This window comes from Ambystoma mexicanum, chromosome 9, assembly GCF_040938575.1.
Source record: "Ambystoma mexicanum isolate Mex_15411 chromosome 9, UKY_AmexF1_1, whole genome shotgun sequence".
Classification (NCBI taxonomy): domain Eukaryota; kingdom Metazoa; phylum Chordata; class Amphibia; order Caudata; family Ambystomatidae; genus Ambystoma; species Ambystoma mexicanum.
This window is the reverse complement of record NC_090931.1, coordinates 668228525-668256411: the sequence shown is the minus strand read 5'-3', so window position 1 is coordinate 668256411 and position 27887 is coordinate 668228525. Positions and strand designations below refer to the sequence as shown.

The following is a 27887-nucleotide window of genomic DNA, read 5'->3' as shown; positions in this document are numbered from 1 at the left end:
CTGAAGAGCCAAGAGTTGGAGGTAGAATCTGGAAATTATATCATAAAATTAAAAGAAGATTTGGCTCTCTAACAGCAAAATAATGCAGATCAAGAGATCCAATTAGAGGCATGGAATGAGGAGTGTAAGGAAAAGGTTGACTCGCTGCACAAGAGTCAACAGAAGTTAAATCAACAGATACATTTTATTAGAGCTTGCGCAGAGCAGATAGTTACCCTACAAGATCATATAGAGAAATTGAAAGAGGAAAATAATAAATTAATTATGAGAGACCGCCACTCTCAAGCAGAATTTGATCAAGAGCGCCAGAAATTCAATACCGTCAAGAAACAAAGGGATGACCTGGCTGAACAGAGGGGCACCCTAAATCAGGAGAAAGATGCCCTAGGCCAGGAAATAAGCAAGTTAAAAACAGAGTTACAGGGAAGTGAGTTAGCCCTCCAAAAATGAAATTAACTCAAAACAGAGTATCAGCATCTCCTGGACCACGCCAGACAGGTAGAAGGTGCTCTGGAAGAGAACACCCAAACAAAAGATGCACAAACTCAGGAGGTGAGTCTCCTGCAACAGAAATTGTCTCATTCTCAAATCATACAGGAAGCGCAGAGCGACAATGAGGCCCTCTGTGAAAAGAATGATGGGCTCCACAAACAAGTGGCAGCATAAGAGCGGGTCATAGAGGCCATGAAAGCCTTGATAGCTGAGCAAAAGGCTAAGATCTTTGCTTATTATCAAGAAGTAGGGGCTGAGAAGGAGAAACTAGCAATGTTGGAGAAAGAGGGTGCTAGATTAAATCCTAACTGGAGGGACCCTGAACAGGTAGAGAGGGACAGGACAACCCCTGATCATAGCATAAGGACCTCTGTACTAAGGGACTCAAACCCATTTAACACTTTGTACGCTGCTGACTTCATGGCTGCCGGTTCACATGAGCTGGAAACCATGAGGTCATCAGAATTTAATAGACCAAGCATGATGGAACTGACAGGTCAGCGCCCCCAGAAATTGATGGACGGGCGTCCCTGTATATATACCCAAACCTTAAGGCTGATGTCTGTGACAAGGAAGTTTCCTATGAGAGGAGAGTCAGGGAATTAGATCCACAGAAATACTACTTTCCAAGGGACCAGTTGGTTCAATTTGATGAAAAACTGAATTAAATTAGGCCAAAAGAGCCTCCTGAAGACCTCTACCCAATTAGTGCCGTGGGGGATACTCTGCCAATCCTGGGAGCATGGAAGAGTCAGAAGACTACTCTCCTGAGCACCAGGGGAGTGGAGAAACTAGGCCCCACCATTATGTGAGCCCCTCTCAAGCTCACAGAATCAGGGAGTGCCTAGATGATCATGAGGGGACCTCAAGTAGTAGCGCCTCTGAGGGTGAGTGGGCTCGGGTGACTAAGCCAAAGAAGGCAAATAAACTTAAGAGAGTTATTACAAAAGACCCCATTAGGCAGATTGAAGCCATTAGGAGTGTCATAACGCCAAACCATAAAAACGCAAAATATTCTGTTTGGGAACACTTGGAACTCTATGAGCAGATGATGGACACTTTGCATCTAAAAGACAACCAGAACTGCATAGAGTATGTAAAATGGACCTTCTCCCCTGAGTACTCCAGCTTCTTAGCTGGACTGGAGCACCAGAACCACTCAAGATGGTCCACCGACAGGGCGGCCATCTTGAAACTCTTTTCCACCCACAGAAACCCCCAAGATGCTCGCAAAGAGTCCTACAATCTGCTGTGCGGGGAAGATCAGGCCCCACGAGAATGTGTGCAGGAGCTCAAACACGCCTTTGCACAAACCACTAGGAGGGTGCGCACGGATAGCAGGGAGTTTGTAACCACCTTCTTTTGTGCACTCCCAAAGTATATTATGACCCAGTTTTGTGAGGGATTTCCATGACAAAAGATCTCTGGACTGGGCCATAGAGCAGGCGACCCGCATTTGAGGTCCAAAAACCTGCAGAAAATAAAAATCTGTCCAAAAACCCCAAACCAGCCAACACCCCTGCTGCTCCTAAGGTGGCAGAGGTGAAGGTTGCCCCTATTTTAGACCTAGAGACGGGGCAGGGGGTGATAAAATGTGCCTCCAGAAAATCAGTAAAAGCAGAGACCTAGATGGCCTTCAGGCCAATCTCAAACAGGTGGCAGTTAGGGAGGTAATCCCACTAATGAGACCCCTAACTCCCCTGATTATATCAGTCCCCGATACAAGGGTAACCGACCAATCTTGGGGTACGTATGGGCTCCCCCAGCCCAAGGAGGGGATCCAATAAGGTAAGTACCACTCCGGGAATCTTCCCTCCTAACTTCCCCCAGGAGGGCAATAATTCCCCAAATGCTGGGTTAGGTTTCTTCCCCTGATACTCACAAAACCCCAACCTGCAGGACAACCCTCCTTTCATTCCCCGATTTCAGGAACCCAGACAACCTAATCCGGGAGAGGGGAGGCCAAGGGTGAAGGGTTCCCAAAATTCCCCTTTTTCAGGGTACTATGGGAGAAGGGATAGTTACCTTACCCGTGATCCACCTAGATTGGAACAAATACCCCTGTACAGCCGGAACGGGTGTCCCAACTGCAGCGCCAGGTCCAGAACCTAACCCAGGATCTGGGTCGCATGTTGAGGGCTCAGAACCCTCAGATGAACATGGCGACTCAGAACCCCACAAACCAAGGGTCTGGTACCCCAGAACAATGACGGGAGAGAACCGTGACAACTCACCGGTTCCTGAGGAGGAGGCAGGGGGGAAGGGAGGTGTAAAGGCCTAGAGGAAGCTTCCTTCCTTACTCGTGAAAAGCCCCTGGACACCCAGGAACCGGAACAAAAATCTCCTGCCCCCAGAAATCTGCAACCCAAGGAACAGAGGGTGGGTAGGAGAACTAAAGATCTCAAAAAGGCCCATTTTATGGAGGAAGTTAGTGTCCTCCAATTTGAAGGGGAAGAATCCTTAGAGGATTCAGGGAAAAAGATGTGCTCCTTCAGGGACAGGGAGGACCCCTCCCAAAGAAAAATGGGTCCCAAGACATCTAAAGGAAGACTGGATGGGTGTGGGGACTGAGTCAGAATCGCCCATCCTTGAACCCCAGAATGAGCATCCAGGAAACCCAGTAGTAACAGAGGGATCCCAAACCTCAAAAACCAATTCTGATGACTGCCTCCAAAAAGGGGGGGATAGCCCAGAATCAGAAAAAGGGGAGCCCGAAACTCCCCAACTCTCAGAATGTAAAATTTGTCTTTCAGATGCCCCAACCCCAGCACAGAATTATGGCCAAACTACCCTTGTGTCGGAGTCAAAAATAAGGAATTTGACCACCCAGCTTGCCCAAAATGCATATTACCTTTGCCCATTGGAAGAGAAAGAGGGTAGATTGTGTGCCCCGGTCCAAGTGCAAGGGCAATGTACATTTTCAGCGCTGGTGGACACTGGATCCCAAGCCACTCTTCTGTCAAAAGGGCCTTTGAGCAGCTAAATTCAGGAAGGGGGAGAGATACCGGGTCCCTCTCAAACCTCTTCCAGAAATGCGATTGGGAATGAAATTCCTGTTGAGGGGAGAGCAGATTTGGAAATAAAAATTGGGCGACACAAAGGACCTCATTACACGGTAGGTGGTAAGGGTTTACCGGTACCGGTAAGGGCACCGGTACCGGTAAACCCTTACCGCCTTACTACGAGGTCCCTTTGCAGGACCCGACCTTAACGGCTGGTGTAGACCAGCCGTTAAAGTTGGGACCCGCAAAGGGACCTTGGTGCTAATTGCGGTACCGCAATTTGCGGTACCGTAATTAGTCCCTTCCCCATTCCCATTGAGCCCTATGGGGCAAAAATGGGAATGGGAAGGGCCATGGAGAAAGGGGGAATTACCGCCCCGCCAACCTTGGAATGGGGTGGTAATTCCCCTTTTCTCCATGGTGGTACCGGTATGGTACCGGCAGCAACCATGGTGCTAGTAGCACCATGGTTTACCACATCCCGTGTAATGAGGCCCAAAGTGAAACACCGGTCATAGTTGTGACTCCAGAGGGCACACTGTGTCTACTAGGGAATGACATCCTGCGTAGGTTGTCCCCCCTAATAGACTGTGTGAACAAGGTCCTCTGGACTCAGACTAACAGGCCAATAAAATTGAAACAGAGTGTCAACCATGTTAGTTTAAATGGCACATGCCACATTGTTGAACAAAAAACTGATCATATTGAGTTTCATTTCCAGAACAATCAAATACCTGATGTGACAGTAATTGCTGTAGTACAACAAGCGGGCGATGGGAACTCCTCTCCATTCCTTGAAATCACCTTCCTTCCAGTTTCAAGTGGCATTCCAGACTGGAAGGAAATACTTTAAAATTCTATGCCAATTCCAAATCTAAAAATCCCAATAACATAGTCAAAAGTGATGAGAAACCAGCTCAATGTTTAGCTGATATTCAGAAAATAGAGAACAGTTATTCATCCCTATTCAGTTAAATGAGGGGAGGAATCTGTTCTCGCCCGAGTGTGCGTGAACAACGGTAAGAGCGTAATCAGCGAAGCCATGTTCCGAAAGTTCCCAAAAGATCCAGCCATTCCCACATTTAAATTGATCGATAAATGGGAAATAGGACTGGAAACTCCCAAATCCAAACATCTCCTGCCTAGCAGGTGTATACTCAAAATTTCTATAGGAAACAAAAGCATAGTACATGATTGTTGGGTCATGCAAGATGTCCCCACTACATTCTATTTAGGCAGTGAAATTCTCAATCGTTTTGCCATTAATTTGGACCTGATAAATTACAAAGCCTGTTCCCGACTAGGGGGTAATCCCATGGACTTTGATGATTCAGAAAAAGCATTTTGGTCAGCCCAATTGCTGCCATATGCAGTTGAAGTTCAAATTGGAGAGAAGGTCACCATCCCAGAACGGACCCGACTATTCCCACTTGAATTAAAAATTAAAAGAGGACAGAAACTGCTAAATCCTGAAGCATATGTACACCCCAATGCCCATCTCTAACACCACGGGTTGGGGTTAAACCCAACATCATTAGTCAATGTAGAACACAACACCATTCCAAGATTGATGGATAACAGCGACCCTATGGAAATCACTCTGGGCGCAGGCACCATTATTGGAATGGCGGTTGATGACCAACATTTTTCCATGGATCTAGGTAATGAACTGATAGGACCAATCCCCAATGACTGTTTTGACAGTGATAGTGACAATGACCTACCACCAGACAGGATCTTCACCCAGCAAGGGGGGAATTTCCTGGTGTACTCTTCCTGCCCTTACGTTGAGGAAGAGGTAACCTGTGACATAAGGCAGGATGATGTGATCTTCCAGGTCCACAGTGACAGCCTCTCCTACCTGAAACCCTCTGTCCAGGTCAATACTCTAACGAGGGATCTCCCCACTCAGCTGGAGGAGGCCGATGAGATAGCAAAACCAGAAGTCTTTCCAGGCTTTAGGCAAATGGTTGAAGAGTGAGTCAACCTAGCTGATGCCGGTGAGACTTCGGAGCAAAAGCAAAAGTTGAAACAGGTGTTCTTAGATTTTCAAGATCTCTTTGCAGTGGACTCGTATGACTGTGGTTGCACCAAAATCCATACAACAATTCCCACAGACCCTGGAATGACTCCAGTGTTTGTGAAGGAATACCACTTGACTCTGGCATCCATGGAGTCCCTGACGGAAATAATCAAAAACCTTGAGTCACGTGGGATAATTCGTCCAGTCCACAGCACCTTTAATAATCCGGTGCTGGGGATTTTAAAACCGAACGGCCAGTGGAGACTCTGTGCTGACCTGAGGGAGCTGAATAAACATGTCCACATGTCCCAATGGCCTCTTCCCTACATTGACCATGGGCTGGCCCAGATCCAGGAGTCAAAGCTATACACTGCCATTGACCTGACCAATGGGTACTGGACCGTGCCTGTCAGTAGGGAGGACCAATACAAGCTGGCCTTTACCTTCAGGGGCAGCAGTACACGTGGACCCGGACTCCCTTCGGATACATCAACTCCGGCAACGAATTCAACATCTTCTTACATAAGGCCATGCCCGACTTGGGTGAAAGGGGTAACCTGGCCTATGTAGATTGTCCTGATAAAAAACTCAACTGTGTAGGAACACATAGCGGAAATCCGTTATGTTCTGACACAGTTGAGGGTTGCCGGAGCAAAACTGTCCTTCCAAAAGGCACAGTGGTGCAGAACCCGTGTCAACTTCTTGGAACATGAAATAACTCCTGAGGATCTCTGTCTCCAGGAGAAGAAAGTAGAGGCACTTCTCAAACTAAAAGACCCCACGACTCTGCGGGAGCTAAGACGCCTCCTTGGACTGACTAATTACAGTAGGAAGTTCTTTGAGGATTACGCAGAGATCACAAGACCCCTGATCCATATGTTGAAGGGGGGGGTCAAGTGGGAGTGGGGTCCAGAACAACCCGAGGCAGTAAAGCAATTCAAAAGAAGCCTCTCACAAGCGCCTTGTCTAGTTTACCCTGTCAAAAACAAGGAGTTCTTCTTGGAGACAGGGTTCTCTAATACATGCTTGACAGCAGTATTATATCAAAAGCATGAAAGGCCAATAAAGTAATCTCCTATGCAAACAAGACTATATCCTCTGTGGAGGAAAAATTCAACGATTGTGAGAAGGCACACCTGGCAATGGGGTGGGCATTGAAAAATTACCGCCCGTTCATCCAGGGGGAACACATCATACATATTCTGGGGACTGCCTCCAAAAAGGGGGTGGGGCGGCCCAGAATCAGAACCAGGGGAGCCCAAAACTCCCCCAATATCCAACTGCCACATTTTTCTTATCGATCCCCAAACTCCCACACAGAATCCTGCCCAAACTACCCTGGTGTCAGAATTAAGAATCAAGAAACTAACCCACCAACTGGCCCAAAATGCACATTACTTTTGCCCATAGGAGGAGAAAGAGGGTAGATTTTATGCCCCGGTCCAAGTGCAAGGGAAATGTACATTTTCAGCGCTGGTGGACACTGGATCCCAAGCCACACTTCTGTCAAAAAGGGCCTTTGGGCAGCTAAATTCAGGAAGGGGGGAGAGATACCAGATCCCTCTCAAACCTCTTCCAGAACTTCGATGGGAATGAAATTCCTGTTGAGGGGACTGCAGAGCTGGAAATAAAAATTGGGTGACACAAAGTGAAACACCGGTCATAGTCGTGACTCCAGAGGGCACACCCTGCCTACTAGGGAATGACATCCTGCGTAGGTTGTCCCCCCTAATAGACTGTGTGAAAAAGGACCTCTGGACTCACACTAACAGGCCAATAAAATTGAAACAGAGTGTCAACCATGTTAGTTTAAAATGGCACATTCCACATTGTTGAACAAAAACCTGATCATATTGAGTTTCATTTTCAGAACAATCAAATACCTGACGTGACAGTAATTGCTGTAGGACAACAAGTGGGCGATGGGAGCTCCTCTCCATTCCTGAAAATCAACCTTCCTTCCAGTTTCAAGTGGCATTCTACACTGGAAGGAAATACTTTGAAATTCTATACCAATTCCAAATCTGAAAATCCCAATAACATAGTCAAAAGTGATGAGAAACCAGCTCAATGTTTAGCTGATATTCAGAAAATAGAGAACAATTATTCATCCCTATTCAGTTAAATGAGGGGAAGGAATCTGTTCTCGCCCGAGTGTGCGTGAACAACGGTAAGAGCTTAATCAGCAAAGCCATGTTCCGAAAGCTCACAAAAGATCCAGCCATTCCCACATTTCAATTGATCAATAAATGGAAAATGGGACTGGAAACTCCCAAATCCAAACATCTCCTGCCTAGCAGGTGTATACTCCAAATTTCTATAGGGAGCAATAGCATAGTGCATGATTTTTGGGTCGTGCGAGATGTCCCCACTGCATTCTATTTAGGCAGTGAAATTCTCAATCGTTTGGCCATTAATTTGGACCTGATTAATTACAAAGTCTGGTCCCGACTAAGGGGTAATCCCATGGACTTTGATGATTCAGAAAAAGCATTTTGGTCAGCCCAATTGCTGCCGTATGCAGTTGAAGTTCAAATTGGAGAGAAGGTCACCATCCCAGGACGGACCCGACTATTCCCACTTGAATTAAAAATTAAAAGAGGACAGAAACTGCTAAATCCTGACGCATATGTACACTTCAATGCCCATCCCCAACAGCAGGGGTTGGGGTTAAACCCAACACCATTATTCAATGTAGAACACAACACCTTTCCAATATTGATGGATAACAGCGACCCTAGGACTATCACTCTGGGCGCAGGCAACATTATTGCAATGGCGGTTGATGACCAACATTTTTCCATGGATCTAGGTAATGAACTGATAGGACCAATCCCCAATGACTGTTTTGACAGTGATAGTGACAATGACCTACCACCAGACAGGATCTTCACCCGGCAAGGGGGGAATTTCCTGGTGTACTCTTCCTGCCCTTACGGTGAGGAAGAGGTAACCTGTGACATCAGGCAGGATGATGTGATCTTCCAGGTCCAAAGTGACAGCCTCTACTACCTGAAACCCTCTGTCCAGGTCAATACTCTAACGAGGGACCTCTTCACTCAGCTGGAGGAGGCCGATGAGATAGCAAAACCGGAATCCTTTCCAAGCTTTAGGCAAATGGTTGAAGAGCGAGTCAACCTAGCTGATGCCAGTGAGACTCCGGAGCAAAAGCAAAAGTTGAAACAGGTGTTCTTAGATTTTCAAGATCTCTTTGCAGTGGACTCGTATGACTGTGGTCGCACTGAAATCCATACAACAACAATTCCCATGGACCCTGGAATGACTCCAGTGTTTGTGAAGCAATACTGCTTGCCTCTGGAATCCATGGAGTCCCTGACGGAAATAATCAAAAACCTTGAGTCCCGTGGGATAATTCGTCCAGTTCACAGCACCTTTAATAATCCGGTGCGGGGGATTTTAAAACCGAACGGCCAGTGGAGACTCTGTGCTGACCTGAGGGAGCTGAATAAACGTGTCCACATGTCCCGATGGCCTCTCCCCTACATTGACCAGGGGCTGGCCCAGATCCAGGAGTCAAAGGTAGACACTGCCATTGACCTGACCAATGGGTACTGGACCGTGCCTGTCAGTAGGGAGGACCAATACAAGCTGGCCTTTACCTTCAGGGGGCAGCAGTACACATGGACCCGGACTCCCTTCGGATACATCAACTCCGGCAACAAATTCAAATTCAACATCTTCTTACATAAGGCCATGCCCGACTTGGGTAAAAGGGGTAACCTGGCCTATGTAGATGATGTCCTGATAAAAAGCTCAACTGTGGAGGAACACATAGCGGAAATCCATTATGTTCTGACACAGTTGAGGGTTGCTGGAGCAAGAATGTCCTTCCAAAAGGCACAGTGGTGCAGATCCCGTGTCAACTTCTTGGAACATGAAATAACTCCTGAGGGTCTCTGTCCACAGGAGAAGAAAGTGGAGGCACTTCTCAAACTAAAAGACCCCACGACTCTGCGGGAGCTAAGACGCCTCCTTGGACTGACTAATTACAGTAGGAACTTCATTGAGGATTACGCAGAGATCACAAGACCCCTGATCCATCTGTCGAAGGGGGGGTCAAGTGGGAGTGGCGTCCAGAACAAGCCGAGGCAGTAAAGCAATTCAAAAGAAGCCTCTCACAAGCGCCTTGTCTAGTTTACCCTGTCAAAAACAAGGAGTTCTTCTTGGAGACAGGGTTCTTGACTACATGCTTGACAGCAGTATTATATCAAAAGCATGACAAGGCCAATAAAGTCATCTCTTATGCAAACAAGACTTTATCCTCTGTGGAGGAAAAATTCAATGATTGTGACAATGCACTCCTGGCAACGGTGTGGGCATTGAAAAATTACTGCCCGTTCATCCAGGGGGAACACATCATAGTGGACACTCCACACCAGCCTTTTCAATGCCTCCAAAATGACAGAATCCGGCCCGGAAATGTGAGTAATTCCAGAATTTCTTCCTAGATTCTGTCAATGCAAGGCTTTCCTATGGAGGTCAGATATGGCTAAAACAAGAAGAGTCCCCTTGCGCAAGGTCTGGCTGACTTGCATGATTGTGCCAGAGAAAACTGTCTCGAGGACGAAAGTCTTAAAATTCAGGACAGCATGGAGGCGTACCTGAATTCCCTGCACAAAGTCTACGAAGAAGGCAAGTGTGAGGGAATGCCCACAGTTTATGTGGACGGGCGCTCATACCATGCTGACAACAACGGGGAAAAGGAATGTCATGACCCAGACCAAGTCCAGCAACCCCGGAAGCAGGCATCAAGTTATACCAAGCAAGCCCAACAAACTCTGCTAGGGGATATTTGGGTGCAGTCCTGGCGTCTATGGCGCCAGGCTCATATGGAGAGTCAGTCCTGGCGCCATACTTTGGAGGCTATTTAAACCACGCCCAAAGAGCAGCACACGCTTCGCGTTATTCTGCATCCAGCAGCGTAACGCTCACTGTGCCTGCAAGTCTGCATCCAGTCTTCTGCCACGCCCGCCTGGTGTCTGGAGCTCCTAGAAAAAGGGAGAAAGAAGGAGAAAAGGTTAGAACAAGAGCAATACCTTTGATCCTTACCTGAATTCCCGATCCACGGCGTCTTCGAGCTGGAAGAAAGAAGTTATTTTATGCGCGTTGCCTCGCCTGCTGCAGTGCCGCGCTGTACTCACTGGCCTTCGCAGCATCTTCACATTCCACCGCATTCTTCTGTATGTTCCCGCCGCACTCCGGCACCTAAGGGGAACACAAGAACAGCAAGGTGAGCCAAGGGAATAAACAAGGGGCAATATTAGTTACCCCGCATAGACTTACCTGATTTTACCACCGGGGGTACTATACATCTTCACGGGTCGGCGCAGCTTCCGCAGCATCCTCGCCGAACCCCGGCCCCTAAGGGGAAACAAAAGGACAGCAAGGTGAAACAAGGGACAAACAAGGGGAAACCTCCTCACCACAATAGACTTACCTGACATTATTTTATCGAACTGTGTTGGATAATACAAATCCTTACCTGAATATTACCGGTTGCCACAAGGAACTCTTCGCTAGGGTCAAGCTGCAACCTGCAAGGAATCGGACAAGAGTGAAAGTCAGACATTTGAACTCTTACGAACTATATACTTACGGCGTCTTGCCAGAAATCTCAGAGTCAATATTGTTCTGGAACTCACCAATTCCTTCCAGCCAGTGAAGAAACTGGTTATCTACGTGCCCCTGCGCTAAATGCAGGATGGAGAGCTCATCTTTCCAAACCATCAGGTGAGACTATAAGAGGGAACATCAAGGGTGATCAGTGGGGAAAACAGCAGGAGTGGGTGGGGGTTAGCGCTCAACTCCACGGGTGGTTAATTCCCTTTCTCCATTTGCAGAAGAATATTCCTACGGGCCAAGCAAATGAAGCCAGGTGGGCCAGTCCAGTCCGTCATCTCGGCACTACGCGTCACATTGGTGGAGACTGCAGCTGTCCAGTTCAGATCGACACCCCTCTGGGAGCCAGGTGAGCGTAACAGAACGCGAAGCCCACCAACAAATTCCCACCCGGGCGTTATGGATATCTCAGAGACTGACCAATTGGCCCAATTACTAGGGGAACTGAGGGCTGAAGTGCATTCCGCCCGTCAAAAAACCAATGCTCTTAGGAGAGAACTGATTTTGTCAAAGGAGCAAACTGATGACCTTGCTAGGCAACAACTGCAAAGACAGGCTGGACAAGCACCCCTACCAGGACCCGGGGGAAATCCAGCTCCTGTGTCATCGAGTAACCCTGTGCAAATAAACCTACCCGGAACTATTCCATTAGCTCCGCCCGAACGTTTTGCCGGGGATCCCAAAAGGTTCGCCGTGTTTATGAACCAATGCCGCTTGCACTGTTTATGCAGACCTGGAGCCTTCCCAAACGCTCAAGCCAAGGTAGCCTTTGTATTGTCATATCTCAGTGCCAGTGCAGCTGATTGGTCAATTCCACTAGTTACTCAGGATGACCTAATTCTTCGGGATTTTCAGGGCTTTCAAATGAGCATGGAAAGACTATTTGCCCGGCACTCCCAAAGACAGGCCCTGGATAACGAACTTTTGTCCCTACGACAGGGTAACCAGGACCTTCTATCCTACATCGCGACCTTTAATAGGTTGATAGTGGAAACTGGATGGGCTGAGGTAAAACGAATCACGTTATTTCATCGAGGGCTTCGAGGAGAACTTAAGGATGTCTTGGCACAAGTCGTGAACCCACCTCAAGGCTGCGCTGAATATATAGACTTAGTGGTCCAGTTAGATCACAGACTTCAGAACAGAAAGGCTGATCGAGCCAAGTTTGAGAATCGGGTGTTGGTCAAAACCCACGCTAACTCCAAAGGAGCAGATGCTTCAAAACCCATGCAAATCAGAGGGGTTAAAGGACCCTTAACCCAGAAGGAAAGAGAAAGGAGACGGCAAATGGAATTGTGTCTTTATTGTGGAACTTCTGGGCATTTTCTACGGGATTGCCCTGTAACACCACCCAAGAAGGTGGTAGGAGTGGCTGATAAAAGCCATATGGAGTCAGACTCGGGAAACGACCTCGCCCAACAAGCGTAGAGGTCCGCTTGCCGAGCTTGAAGAAGGATACTCAGACCTCGCATTTCATCATACCAATGGTCCTCGTAGATCCAAGGCAACCATCGCGTATGCACGCGTTAAGGGCATACATTGATAGCGGGGCTATAGGAAACTATGTGGACTATGAATTGGCTTCCAGGATGAATCTACCTCTCTGCCGTAAACCACCTCAGATGTCATCACCACAGTCGATGGAACTGAAATTGCCTCTGGGCCTGTAACTCATTCCACCGCAGAGATGACACTATTGGGTCAGGATGGTCATCAAGAGACTATTGTGTTTGATCTAATCAAAGCCCCACAGTTCCAAATTATACTGGGGATACCTTGGTTAGAAACACATAATCCTTGTATTGATTGGCGAGAGAAGAGAATAACCTTCCGGATTGTGCACAAACCTGTTACCCAAAGAAAAATCTGAACGCGGGCCTGGCCACAGAAACCCCTGCAGCCGTGCAACTACCTCCAGAATATCAAGACTTCCAGGATGTCTTCCAAAAAGAACAGGCAAACACCTTACCACCCCAGAGATCGTACGATTGTCAAATCAATCTCATACCCGGTGCACAACCCCCTTGTAGCAGGATCTATGCCCTTACGGAACCTGAGAACCTTCACCTACGACAATACTTAGACCAGTTCCTTGTTAATGGCTTCATTCGCCCATCCAAATCCCCTGCATCTTCAGCTTTGTTCTTCGTGCCCAAAAAGGAAGGCGACCTCAGAGCGTGCATAGACTGCCGCGCATTGAACCAGATAACTGTTAAGAACCGATACCCATTGCCTCTGATCCCTGAACTACTAGACCAAGTGAAAGATGCTTGCATATACACTAAGTTAGATCTCTGGGGGGGCATACCATCTGGTACGTGTAAAAGAGGGCGACGAATGGAAGACTGCTTTTCGCATTAAGTATGGGTTATTCGAATACCAGGTGATGCCCTTCTGGTTGTGCAATGCACCAGCAGCCTTCCAGTACTTTATAAACGTTGTCCTTCGTGAACTCATTGACGTTTGTGTTGTCGTATATATCGATGATATTCTAGTATGCTCCTCTTCAGAATCTGACCATGTGAAGCACGTCCGAGCAGTCCTTGAAAAATTGCGCCAGCACAAACTATATGCAAAACTGGAAAAATGCGTTTTCATGCCACAGAAGTTGAATTCCTAGGGTTTATCCTGACCCCAAGAGGAGTCCGAATGGACTCACGAAAGTTGGACGCAATCCTTAAGTGGCCATCACCAAGTTCAGTTAAAGGAGTACAAAGCATGCTCGGCTTTGCCAATTTCTACCGCATATTCATCCCGGATTTTTCACATGTTGCACATCCCATCACAGCACTCTTGCGAAAAAATAAACGCTTTATGTGGACTGAAGAAGCTGAAAATGCCTTCCAAGAGCTGAAAGCGAAATTCACATCTGCACCTGTATTAAAGCACCCGCGCCCTGAACTTCCATACATAGTGGAAACTGATGCATCCAGTCTAGCTATGGGAGTTGTCCTGAAAAAATAAACGCTTTATGTGAACTGAAGAAGCTGAAAATGCCTTCCAAGAGCTGAAAGCGAAATTCACGTCTGCACCTGTATTAAAGCACCCGCGCCCTGAACTTCCATACATAGTGGAAACTGATGCATCCAGTCTAGCCATGGGAGCTGTCCTGTCCCAAAAGGACCCTGAAACTGGCCAGCTTCACCCAGTAGCATTTTGGTCCAGAAAGTTCTCCACACCCGAGTTAAACTATGCAGTTACCGACAAGGAGTTATTAGCCATTAAATCCGCCTTGAAGGCTTGGCGGCACTATCTTCTCGGTGCCAGGCATACCATTACTGTGATCACCGATCACCGGAACTTACAGTATTTAACGACAGCCAAGGCCCAATCGTCACGCCAACTCCGATGGGCATTGTTCTTTGCCGAGTTCGATTTCGTGATAAACTATCGACCACGTTGTAAGAACGGTAAAGCAGACGCCTTATCCCGAATAGGGATGGGAGAGGCAGAAGCAAACCCAGAACCAGTACCTATAATTTCCGAACAAAGGATTCTTGGCATGACTACTCTACAGACACTACAGGACATTCAGGTAAAGATCCAGCAACTCTTTGATCCTACAGCCCTGCAGGACTGGGTTAAGGAAGGCCCGGACTACTCTGTCACCAATGACCTGCCTTATTACCAAGGGCGGCTATTTCTGCCACACAAGGAACTACAAGAGCTTGTCATTTCCCGTTATCATGATACCCTAATGGAGGGGCACCCAGGTATTGCAAAAACTGAAGCTAAAATTAAGAGACAATTCTGGTGGCCCACCTGGCGAAAGGATATTAAATCATTTGTGATGTCTTGCGGCATTTGCGCCCAAAACAAAAGTCAGAAGAAAAAAACAGCTGGACTCTTACAACCTTTAGACATTCCGCCTACACCATGGCACACCTTGTCGTTAGACTTTATTACTGAACTACCCCCATGCAATGGATTTAACACCATTCTAGTTATTGTGGATCTTTTTTCCAAGATGGCCCACTTTATTCCTTTAAAGGGATTACCTACAGCTTCAATCCTGGCCAAGGAGTTCCTCGAAAACACTGTTCGCATACACGGATTTCCGTCCGTATTAGTCTCTGACCGGGGCAGTCAATTCATTTCACATTTTTGGAAAAAATGTTGTCAATTGGTGCAAATCGATGTGAGGTTATCGACCAGTCACCACCCCCAAACCGATGGTCAAACGGAGAGGACCAACCAGACTCTCGAACAATACCTGTGTTGTATGTTACATCAGACTGAGAGTAATTGGAAAGACATTCTTTGGATCGCCGAATATGCATACAATAATTCAGTACATTCTGGAACTGGACAAAGCCCCTTTTATACCTTATATGGGCACCATCCTCGAACCTCAGACCTTGACTCACCCCAACACTTAGAAATGCCCGCAGTGGACCATCTGCACGCTACGATTAAACAAGCCTTTAAGGAAGCAACTGCACATTTAAAACAGGCGAAAGAAAAATACAAGAAAGATGCTGATCGGCATAGAAGTGACACTCCACAATACCAGATAGGGGACCAAGTATGGTTAGCCACAAAACACATACCCCTAAAGGGAACACGGACCTTTAACCCCAGATATTTGGGACCTTACTCTATTAAGGCCATTATCAACCCAGTGGCTGTCAAGCTGGACTTACCTGCTAATATGCGAATTCACCCCGTCTTTCATGTGTCACTTTTGAAGCCAGTGCAACCAGGAACAAGACTAACCGAGCCACCAGACCCCATCCTTGTAGACGGGGAACCCGAATTTGAGGTTAAAAACATCCTGGACTCCAAGCTGATAAAATCAAAACTTTTTTATTTAATCGAATGGAAAGGTTACGGACCACAAGAAAGTTCATGGGAACCTAGTGACCACGTTCATGCACCCCAATTGGTGAAAAAAGTCCAAAGAAATTTCCCAGACAAACCGAAACCACATGGAAGAACGACTTTAGGAGGGGCCTTGGGGGGGAGTGCTGTCATGATGCCTACCCCCGGGGACCCAGACCAAGTCCAGCAACCCCGGAAGCAGGCATCAAGTTATTCCAAGCAAGCCCAACAACCCCTGCTAGGGGTTATTTGGGTGCAGTCCTGGCGTCTATGGCTCATAAATTGAAACTTACCTGATGCAGACCATGCTGCAAACTTACCTGATGCAGACCATGCTGCAAGAGCTCCAAGCCAAAGGCGGCTTGGAAGGGACTACTTTACCTAGGGACCATTTTTTTACTCGGGTGGGGCTGGCGAGGAATACTTACCTGGGACTACTTTGGAGGCTATTTAAACCACGCCCGAAGAGCAGCACACGCTTCGCGTTATTCTGCATCCAGCAGCGTAACGCTCACCGTGCCTGCAAGTCTGCAACCTGTCTTCTGCCACGCCTTGAGTCTGGAGCTCCTAGAAAAAGGGAGAAAGAAGGAGAAAAAGTTACAACAAGAGCAATACCTTTGATCCTTACCTGAATTCCTGATCCACCGCGCCTTCGAGCTGGAAGAAAGAAGTTATTTTATGCACGTCGCCTCACCTGCTGCAGCGCCGCGCTGTACTCACCGGCCTTCGCAGCATCTTCACATTCCACCGCATCCTTCTGCATGTTCCCGCCGCACTCCGGCACCTAAGGGGAACACTTGACATTGCAGGATGGAGAGGTCATCTTTCCAAACCATCAGGTGAGAATATAAGAGGGGACATCAAAGGTGATCAGTGGGGAGAACAGCGGGAGTGGGTGGAGGTTAACGCTCAACTCCACGGGTGGTTAATTCCCTTTCTCCATTTGCAGAAGAATATTCCTACGGGCCAAGCAAACGAAGCTAGGTGGGCCAGTCCAGTCCGTCATCTCGGCACTACGCGTCACATTGGGGGAGAATGCAGCTGTCCAGTTCAGATCGACGCCCCTGTGGGTGCCAGGTGAGCGTAACAAGGAACTGGTGGCCGGCATTGGGAATGCCTGGGTAAATGATGGCCTGCAACCCTGCGGGGGATACAAAACTGGTCCCCGTAGTAGTCAGGTGGTGGAGTTGATGGCAGTTCATCAAGCCATCCTCACTGCTGTCAAACAACAACTCCACAAACTGGTCATAATCACTGATTCAGATTATGTCCGGAACACCTAGTTAATTGGAAAACCAGAGGCATGCTATGTGCTAACATCAAACCTCTCAAACATGGCAAGCTAATCCAAAATATTGATGATCTGGTCACCTCTAGTGGGATGACCATCTACTGGAAAAAGATCAAGGGTCATTCCAGAATAGAGGGACCAGACAAAACTGGAAACAACCTGGCTGATCAGCTGGCCAAAACCGGAGCCATCAAGGGGGATCTCCTCGAGATCGAGTACCTGTTGGGGGAAATCCAGGTCACTGCTATCACTAGGTCCCAGACAAATGCTCACAATGAACTCTTAACTGCCCAGTGGAGTAAGGAGACACCGGATATTGATTTAGTCACGGCACAAAAAGGGGATCCGATCATTGGTAAATTTGATCAACACATTGAGGCCCCTGAGAACTTTCTCCTGACGGATAACAATTACATTGGGAAAGAGGACCTCAGGGTGTTGATGAAATGTCCAAAAATGTTCTGAATCCAAGACGGTTTGTTGGCAAGGAGATCCATATCTGGCTGTGACCAGTGGGTGGTCCCTACCTCATTCCAAAGCCTGGTTGCATACTGGCCACACATCGAGCAGGACCTCGACCAATACTTGAAGGAGTGTCTTGTGTGTGCACAATTTCAGCCAACATCACTCACACACCGAGCTCCCCTGCAGAAGAGGAGGTGACACGTCCTTGGTCAGATTTACAAGTAGATTTCATCGGGGTCGTGATTCGCTCCCCTAGGGGGAACAAGTACATGTTAACCGTAACATGCTTGTTTACCAAATGGGTGGAATGGCTCCCAGACCCAAATTGCAAGTCAGAAACAGCAGCTTCCCTGATGATCAATCACATCTTCTCGCGTTTTGGCCTACCCCAAAGTATTGAGTCAGACCGAGGAAGTCACTTCACCAGCGAAGTGATGACAAAGATGTGGGTGATACTTGGGGTAAAAAGGAAACTTCACATTGCCTACCACCTGTCCTCTAGTGGTGGAGTTGAGAGGTACAACAAAACCATTGTGAGCATTCTAAAAAAATGTGTGGCAAACTCTGGGCCAAGTTGGGACATCCGATTACCGCTTGTCCTGATGGCCATCAGATTTACACCTTCTTCTGCAACCAAGATGTCCCCATTTGAGCTGATGACTGGACGAAGGATGGTGTTACCTCAGCATTTGCTCTATAGAACACAGGAGCAGACACTGATAAATGCCTCCACAACTCATGAGTATGTTGAGAATCTAAGAAAACACCTTCAACATGCTTTTTGCGTACACTCATCGGAATCTAGAAAGATCTGCAGAGGGTATGAAGACTCAATATGATCTAAAAACAACCAAAAAGGAATACCAAGTAGCAGACAGGGTCTACTTGTACAATTTCCAAAGGAACCAGACCAAAGAGCACACAATTTTGTCTAGTTGGCGCGGTCCTTTTGAAATTGTGGATAAAATTTCACCTGTCGCCTACAGAATCCGCATCGCCAAAAGGGAATTGACAGAAGAGAAATGGGTCCATATTAATCAGCTAAAGAGTTGTCACCCTAGGCACACTTTGCAGTAATTTGAGGAGCCAAGAGAGAATCAAATAGAGGAGACATCTGAAGCATGAGAATAAAGAAAAGAAGAATCAGAAGGGAACGAGGGATTTATAAATATAATTATGTAACAAGGAGTATTTTTCTTCACTATCCATTGTCATTATTGAATGCATGCGTGTCCCACTGCTGTCAACCCTATTGCAAGACATTTAGTGGGAAAATGAAGTAACCAGTTCTGATTTATTTAATAGATTTGTGCTGGTTGCGCCTATTCAAAGACCAAGGAAGACCTTCCTGGGAACCTGGAAGGGAGAAATCAAAGAAAATTTGGGAATGTCGCTCAACACCATAAAGGAAGATCCAAGAGAAAGCTGGCGGTGTCGTTCCACGCTCCAACGAGAGACAGCGAGAGGATCGGAGCATTCCGCTCTCTGATGGAAGGACTCCTGACTGATGAAGCCTACCTTTCCCGACTCTCCCTCGACAAGGATCTCAGAAGAGTCGGGGGGGAGAGGGAACCTGTGGGCTACATTGACCCACGGAACAGAATTTCGCCAAAACCAAGCCGCATTTGCGCAGAAACAGCAAAATGGTTGCGCTGGCTCCTGTGAGCACCATGGCCTCAAAACTGCATTTTGCAGCCACAAAAAGATGCCTGCACCGTCTTGCCAAGCATACATTGAGCAGGATGGAACAAGGGACACACTGAGGGAGCGTGCCAGTGTGTTCTGACATATACAGATGGAATAAAGTGAAAAGGCAGCACTGCTTTGCTGCAAGCCCAAAATCCCCATTAAAAAGGAAACATTTTCACCTTTAAAAATGCTGCTCTGACGCTATTTCCATCTGTTTGTCCTTAGACCACTGTGATTAATAGATTAATAAGGCCCTGCCATGCCCAGTATATCCCATTGTGCTTCAGCAAAACCAGGCATGATTTCTGAATGACAGGCCCTGTCAAATCAACTCTGAGAAAAATCAACCAAATCAGGACCAAAAATAAGAAAGTAAAACTGTTAAACCACATTGGCTGGATTTTGTAAATTCCAAAAGAAAAAAATATGTTTCTGCTTGGGGGGATGCTACCAACAAGAGGGCCTCTCTCAGCAGATACTAACACCCCAGCGATAATTATTAGGTTGGAGAGAACCTATTCTAGGCTGAACCCACTGACAATGGGACCGCCACAACAAGGAAGTGTGAAGTGGGGTAGGGGCAATAAACCTTCAATCCAGATGGGAAACCCCCACCTTGCTCTGGAGGAAATGACAGATGGTGGCAGCTGAAGAAAGAAAAAATGGTCCAGTGACAGACAAAAGGACTGCCATTTGCTTCCAAAGACTATTCATGAATAAAATTGTAAAGACCTTTATCTCTGCAGCAAGACTTTGTAAAAATGCAAAAAATGTTGCAGTTTAAAAGTGATTTTTTGGGGCTTTCATTTAAGACATGGTAGAATTCACTCACCCTTTGGGAATGGAAATGGCAAAGAATCGGGGATTACAAGGAAAGTATCCATTATGGCAATGCACATTTTTATACTTACATTCCTTATGTTAATCCACACATGTGTATAAAGTTTTGGAATTTAAGGCCAAATCGTTCATACTCAAAATTACCAAAAAGTATTAGAAGGGCGAAACAATGTTGCACGGATTGCAGAGTTGGAGTGTTATGCTCTACATAAAATATGTAACCTGTGTATATAATTTTCTAAGCGATTTCCACTGTATAAATGTACCCTTTGAGGCAAAATCCTGAAGTACCTATGGCATCCAGTGACCAGAATTACCATCTGGTGACCCGACCTACCCAGCAGTCTTTTGCCCAGCTGTCCTTTGCCAGGCATGCTGCCGTGTAGTGACCAGAACCATTGACGGTCCAAAAATCCCAAAACTCAAAGTGGACTGTAAGTATAATACCTACCCCATAGAAATAATAAATTCATTTTCCCTAAAGAAAAGGAGTACACTGCGTGAAGGGTTACAACTGCAGTGCAACTTTTATATTCACGGGTGGCGTTCCTCTTTTCTTAGGCTTTAAATCTAGTTTAAGTAAAATTTGCCTTTTGCTTTTAAAAACCAATTTTCTCTTGTTTATTGCTATATTTTCCTAAAAATGAACCTCACTCTACATTCCAAATCTCTCTCAATTCACCAGCTAGAGACCTATTTTCACCTCTATGTTGTCTCTGTGATATATATCTATCCCCCAGCCCAAAAAACACACTCCAAATCAGAGCATTTCACCCGTTTCTATTAAAAACCTTTTGGGGGAATTTACACGGAAATTGAAAGGAAATGCAACTATTACACGTGTCATTTTGCTGCAACATGTTTTAAACTTCCACTCAGTTTTCCATTGTATGTTCTTTAGTGAAAAATTGTTTTAACCGCACATTAATTAATTATTTGTCAATTTCCGAGTGTCATTTCATAACATTGCGAGGGTTTTGAAATCACTCTTATTTGCTGAGGGAAGGTAGGATTTGGATTCCGTTTTCTGCCTTTTATTCCTGATTACCTACTGTGTCTTTCCATCCATTCAGAATTAATCATTTGTGGGTTGAGGGAACATTGCAGGGGGAAATCCTAACTTGGGTGCTATCCTTCCTAAATCAAAAAGTGATCCTATTCCCTGGTGTTTTGTATAAGATCCACTAGAAGTTTCATTAAGTGCATTACTTTCATTTTCATTGTGATTATCACCCCATTGGTGATTGCTGCCACATATTAAAAATTGTATGATTTCTTTTGACCCGGGGTATTTGAAAAGGGGGTGTGATACGAATGATGTACCATCTCAGATTGAATCTGCGAAAAATAAGGAGAAAAGCATCTCAGTTGTGCGCTACATACTAGGTTGAGACCAAGGTGTGTGTCGCCTGATTGAAATCCTTAACAGGCTATGCCTATGAACCTGAGGATAAGCCTGTATGTGTAAGACCTTTGATCTTCTCCGTACTCTTGTTTCCCTCTTATAAGAGTTGCGTTCTAATGATTAGGTTGTGGGCTGTAAAACTAATAAAACTAGGTTCCAAACCCTGCATCCCAATTGAACCAAATGTGCAATGATTTTGAAGTCTAAACCAAGCATCTCTAATTAACCAAACCTACGTGATGCTGAGGAAATGACTTACTGTCCCTTTGTATCTGAGGAAATGACTTACTGTCCCTTTGTATCTGATCCCATATCTGCTAAATTGAACTATGAGATCTACCTGTCCTCTTTTGTTCGATCCATCTTTCTCCACTAGAGCACTTGAACATGATTGGTTTTGCAGTGGATGCTGTATCACCTGTGCATGAAGCCTTGGAGGTGGACTCACCTGCTGATGCCTTTGTAGACGGTGGCGTAGGACCCCTCGCCCAACTTCTCCAAATTCAAATATGAAGAAGCTGTCCCAAACGACAGGCCTTTCCTCGGCTGTGTGATGGACAAAAAGGGTGTTTTTATATATTCCGAAAAGTGTTAGACTACACATACATGCAGGGTATTCTCACAAGAAAAGAGAACTATAAAAAAATAGTTGAATGGGTCCCTTACTCTGATCAACCCTCCCCTCCACAAACCCCACCTCCCGAGATCTATACCACTGACTTTCTTGTTTTTAGGGAGTACACCAAGGAAGGAACCCTCTGCTCATATCCTCACTCTGTTCCCAGGTCGAACAGAAGTCCTTACCGAGTGAGCCGCTGTCTCTAAATCCCAAGTGTGGTGCAGGGCCGGTTGGTGGCGTGTTTGGCTGATCTACAAGATGTGTTAGGGGTTCAATACTCAGATTGCCTAACGTGGGAGCTAGAAGAGTAGGGAATGTGACACTGGATTTAAGCATTTCTAATATTTTTCCAAACATGTTAAATGTCAGTGGTGGTAAGGTTTCTTGGGAGTAGGGCGCCACCGGCACCAACTTACCCACTGGTTTCCCTGCATGAGAGTGTTCTCGTGCAGAGGGTCGCTGTTGCTTCTCGTTAGCTGAGCCCGGGTCCTGCGCACCTGGACGGTGTGGTACCAGCCAGGCTGAGTTGAATTAACAGCATGTGGTGCCTCATTCAGGTCTGCAAGCTGGGGATATAATAATTCAGATAAGTACAACTAATAGCATGAGTGAAAAAGCAAGATGGCCGCCAATGTATTGCTCTACAGACGGACACAAGAAAGCACAATTAACCTGCAGTGAGAACTGATAGGGAAATCTCTCAAACCAACCTTCCCACATAATCTACCATGAGTTAGGCTAAAGACCCATCTTTGGGCAGGTTGTTTGCCACAAAAATCAACTATGGACAGGGTCATCCAACAAAACCTGACTGGGGCCGGGCCATACTTCTGGCCAGGTTCTAATAAGAGACCAAACATGTGTCAGGAGAGGATTATGTTTCAAGTGGGCTGGGGGGGTATTTTGCAAATCCAAAAGCTGTAACCCTTTGCTTGAAATGGTAAATTCTAACGCCATTTTCTGACTTGGGCTGAATGATTCTTCGCTAATGCAATGCTCAAAAACTTTGCTAGAATGCAAACACTGATTAAGAAAAAGTACAGCAACACTGGGGTGAATTCCCATGCACCGCCCTGCATGCTTAGGTTCAACCACCTTCTGAGGAATATCCCAAATGTGTTCTTGCTAGTCAATGCTGTGGGTATGCTCTTGGTGTGTCCCCTGTCTAGTTTTCAGTCAGTTGACAGCCATTCTTTGATAGCTGGCCCATGTAGCCATTAGTACTACCTCTTTTAAAGAAAGCTCCCTTGCCCCTAACTGATTTCAAATTCATCCACCTGTGCTAATCTTTTGAAGGGGGCGGGCGCGTATGAATCCACCCCATCATTCAGGACATTGGAAACCTAAATACAAACAAAGTACGGCTTATTCCACAGAGAGTGCAGTAATCTGCTGCATACCCCAGAGAGTGGAGGAATCTGCTGCATACCCCAGAGAGTGGAGGAATCTGCTGCATACCCCAGAGAGTGGAAGAATCTGCTGCATACCCCAGAGTGGAGGAATCTGCTGTGTACCCCAGAGAGTGGAGAAATTTCCTGCGTACCCCAGAGACTGGAGGAATCTGCTGCATACCCCAGAGACTGGAGGAATCTGCTGCATACCCCACAGAGTGGAGGAATCTGCTGTATACCCCAGAGAGTGGAGAAATCTCCTGCATACCCCAGAGACTGGAGGAATCTACTGCATACCCCACAGAGTGGAGGAATCTGCTGCATACCCCAGAGAGTGGAGGAATCTGCTGCACTCTCGATACCAGATGACCTTCGGTAGAAAGTGGGATGCGCCTGATCCAGACTTGCTTGAATTGTCTGTGACCTTTGATTCAGTGGATCACGCCGTCTTCATCAGCCAACTAACAGGGGTTGACATTGAACCCTCCCTCGGCATGGCGAAGGCCCATTCTCTCTTTTACTTCCTCTGGAGTATCAAATTAACCCTCCTTTCAGAGCAGACATTGCGTTTTAGCCAGTGGCATTCTTCGGGGTTCATCTATAGCACCCCTGATTTGAATATCTGCTACTTCACATTCTTATGTTTAAGTCATTTTCCTTTTTCGTTATATTATTATGCAGATGTTAGGGAGATTTCTCACACAAGTGCTAAAATCCCTCTACCTTAGAGCCCTCAAGCTCTTTTGCTAAATTTTTGGGCTTGAAACTTTTCATTTTCAATGTATTTTACTTTTGTGTTCTTTGGTTATGGTGTTTTTAACAAACTCCATGGCATAATATTGTTCTGTGCGTCACACAGCACCTTCAGTGCAGTGTCACAGGGGTGTCTTTAATACTCCCCAAGGTTTAAATACCTTCTCTGGGACTGACTACTGTCTCCCAGAGCATGTAAAGTTAAATTGACTTTACTAGTCTCTTTAAATGTACTGACCCAGCACACCCTATCTTCCTATAGAGTGCTGGAGGGGTTGCCTAGCTTCCCCTGAGTCAAAACACTCATGTAACCATAAAATGTTAACCTTTCCTACTTTAAATGGCTGGTGGCAGTGGTTTTTCCCGATCGCTAACAACGGTAGTTAAAAATCGGGTCAGCCATGTTTTTCAATATTGCGCCCAAGACCTATCTGTAAAAACAGACTCTGGTTATCTTTTTTTCCATTTCTTTTAGGAAAGGTCCTTCTTGTGTTTGTCTCTGTGCGCCAAACCAGGTTTGGTCCCTTTGTTCGTTGGCCTTTGGCGGGCTTCAGTGCTGAAGCCCTCCTCTGGCGCCTGAGTGTCTGGGGTGGGCAGGATGTGAGGGAGGTGGCCGAAACTCCCTGTGCTTACTCTCCTAGAAGACCTGAATGCACTCTTGCGTGATTGGCTGGCTGGCTGTACAGCAAGGACAGCCACCCTGCTGTGTGAGTGACAGCCGGGCTGGAATGAATGGGCGAAAACTATTTAAAAGCAGGTCTCTGGGACTTGGAAAGCAGAGTCGACCACTCGAACGAAAGAACAGAAGAGAAGAGGAAGGAAGAGAAATTAAATGATATTTTATTTATATCGTCCTCGTACACAAGTGTTTCAGAGTGCGACTAGGCAAAAAGGGAGGGGAACCAGGGAGAAAAAACAGAAAAACAGCGATCTTACCAGGCCCAGTGACATTTAAGAAAGCGCAAGTGCATGGGAAAGGAAAATGGGGGAAAGTGCATGGAAAGGGGGGGGTGGAAAGTGCGAGGAAGAGGAGAGAAAACATAAATAAATATTAAATAGAATAAATAATAAAAAAGGGCGATAAACCATGGTAGTGCAGCCAGCAAGTGGCAGGTGAAAGTTAGTCAGAAAGGTATATCTGATAAGTACAGACGAAACATGGGAGGGGCACTGTATGGGTACAGATGCAGAACCCTAGTGCAGATGGTGGCCTGGAGGCGGTGCAGGAGGGTGGCAGGGTGAGCAGGTACCTGGGCCCGAAAGAACAGAGTGTGGCCAGGTGCACAATGCCAAGAGAAGAAACAGATCAACAGGGGAGAAGGGGGGCAAAGGCAGAGGCAAAGAGGAAGGTCTTGAGATGTTTCCGGAACCGAAGATGTTTTTCCTCAAGTTTCAAGGTGGCCGGGAGGCTGTTCCAAAGGGAGACACCCCCAGCTCGTTTTTTTTGCATAACGACTGACCCTGAGGGAGTTAGAAGTAAAAGACCGAAGGGCTCGAGAGGGGAGATATTTGCAGAGGGATAGTTGAAGGTATTTTGGACCCAGGCCCTGGAAAGCCTTGTGGACAATGCAGAGGGTTTTAACTTTGATCCTTGCATCCACTGGGAGCAAATGAAGGGATTTTAAGGCTGGAGAGATATGATCCCAGGGCTTGAGGCCAAGGACAAGTCTCACAGTCCTGTTCTGGATTAGTTGTAGAGGGCGGAGAGTGGAGGCAGGTAGATTTAGAAAGAGGCTGTTACAGTAATCCAGTCTGGAAAGAACCAGAGCTTGGGAGATAGTGAGCTTTTGAGGGAAGGAGAGAAAAGCAGAGTACCCCTAAGGAGGTGAAGTAAAAAGTTTGATTTTTTGGAGACATCAGAGATATGTGCAGAGAAGGAAAGTGTAGTGTCAAAGATAGCCCCAAGGTTCTTAGCCGTGCAGGTGGGGGTGGGAGGAGGGCCAAGGGAAGCTGGCCAGAGAGTGAGAGGAAAGGATGGAGATGGTGTACCAATAAGGAGGATCTCAGTCTTGTTGGCATTTAGACATAGATCATTGGCGGCACACCAATTTTGAATGGCGATTAGACAGTCAGAGATGAGGGAAGGAGAAGAGGAGGCTGAAGGAAGCCTGAAAATGAGTTGGGTGTCATCAGCATAGCACTGGAAAGTTGAGCAGAACATTGAGATGCAGTAAGCGAGAGTTGCCAGGTATTGGTTGAAAAGCCAGGGCGAGAGGATAGACCCCTAGGAGACACCACATGTGGAGAGGGAGATAGAAAAGAAGAAGGACCCAGGTTGTACCTGGGAGGGTCGATCAGAGAAAAAAGTGGTTAGCCAGGCCAGAGCCTGATCAGTGATACCGAGGTTGTCAGGAAGACGATTGAGCAGGGTGGTATGGCTGACCGTGTCGAATGGAGAGGAGAGATCAAGTAGGATGAGGACAGAAAGAATGTTAGAATCGAGGTTAGAGAGCAGGTTTTCACAGATGTTCAGGAGAGCAGTTTCCATACTTCTGGCAGCTCTGAAGCCAGATTGGTGGTCATGGAGGGAGCCAACAGACTTTTCCAGGAGTTTATCCAAAAAGGGAATAATGGAAATTGGGAGGTAGTTTGCCAGACATGATGGATCAGCAGTAGATTTCTTGAGGAGAGAATGCACAAGGGACTGTTTAAGAGGGGAGGGGAAAGATCCAGAGGCAAAGGAGAGGTTGCAGAAATCAGCAAGGGCCAGTGCAAGGGTCTCAATGTGGTTCTTAATGGTTTTAGAGGAACTGGGATGGACCTGTTTTGATGAGGTTTTCATAGATCGGACTTGTCTAGATAACTCATCGGGGAGAAAAGAGGAAAGGAGGAGAAAGGGAGATGAGGGGAAGCTGAGGGAGGGTCAGCAGGCCGAGAAGGAGAAGGAGGAGGAGGGGGAGCAGAGGCAAGGGTGGACAGGATGTCCTGGGTTTTAGAGATAAAGTGAGAGGCAAGGGCATTGCAAAGATCCTGTAAGGTGAGAGGAAGGGTGGAGACAGCAGCAGGGTTGGCCAGCTCCTTGCAGATTTTGAAAAGTTTGGCCGAGTTGTTAGATGCCGCAGAGACGCGGGCTTGTATGTGGACTCTCGTCTTAGTGCGGACAGCAAGTCGGTATTGCCTTTGGAGCAGGCAGCAGGCCAGTTTGTCAGAGGATGAGCAAGAAGCCCTCCATTTCCTCTCCGCCGCCCTACACTTCCGTTTAAGTGTAGCTAGGTCAGAGTCATACCAAGAATTGCACTTGGCTTTGGACTTCAAACGGATCCTCATGACGGGGGCAAGAGTATTAAGAGTAGCAGAAATAGAGTAGAGAAGAGATAGGGCTGTGTCAGGGTGTGAGTCAGCCTGGGGTGGAGGAGGGGGGGAGAAGGTTGCAGCAAAAGCCTCGACTGACACACGCTTCATGGGCCGGATATCTGAGAAGGTGGGTGGCAATCTAGGAGTGGACTTGGCTTGGGG

General features: G+C 46.8%; 1 protein-coding gene and 1 long non-coding RNA gene across 2 annotated transcripts in view; one reads left to right on the top strand and one right to left on the bottom strand.

Moving 5' to 3' along the window:
- LOC138488487 (uncharacterized) overlaps positions 1–27887 on the top strand; it is a 205143-nt gene that overhangs the window by 87569 nt on the left and 89687 nt on the right. The gene's annotated exons all lie outside the window — the stretch shown is intronic.
- The window catches only part of CDK15 (cyclin dependent kinase 15), a 504364-nt gene that overhangs the window by 389707 nt on the left and 86770 nt on the right, over positions 1–27887 (bottom strand). The window contains exons 2-3 of the mRNA XM_069615506.1: positions 22704–22853; positions 22117–22214 (exon numbers count right to left, since the gene is read on the bottom strand). Coding sequence (XP_069471607.1) covers positions 22117–22214; positions 22704–22853 — 248 coding nt within the window. The remainder of the gene's footprint in view (positions 1–22116; positions 22215–22703; positions 22854–27887) is intronic.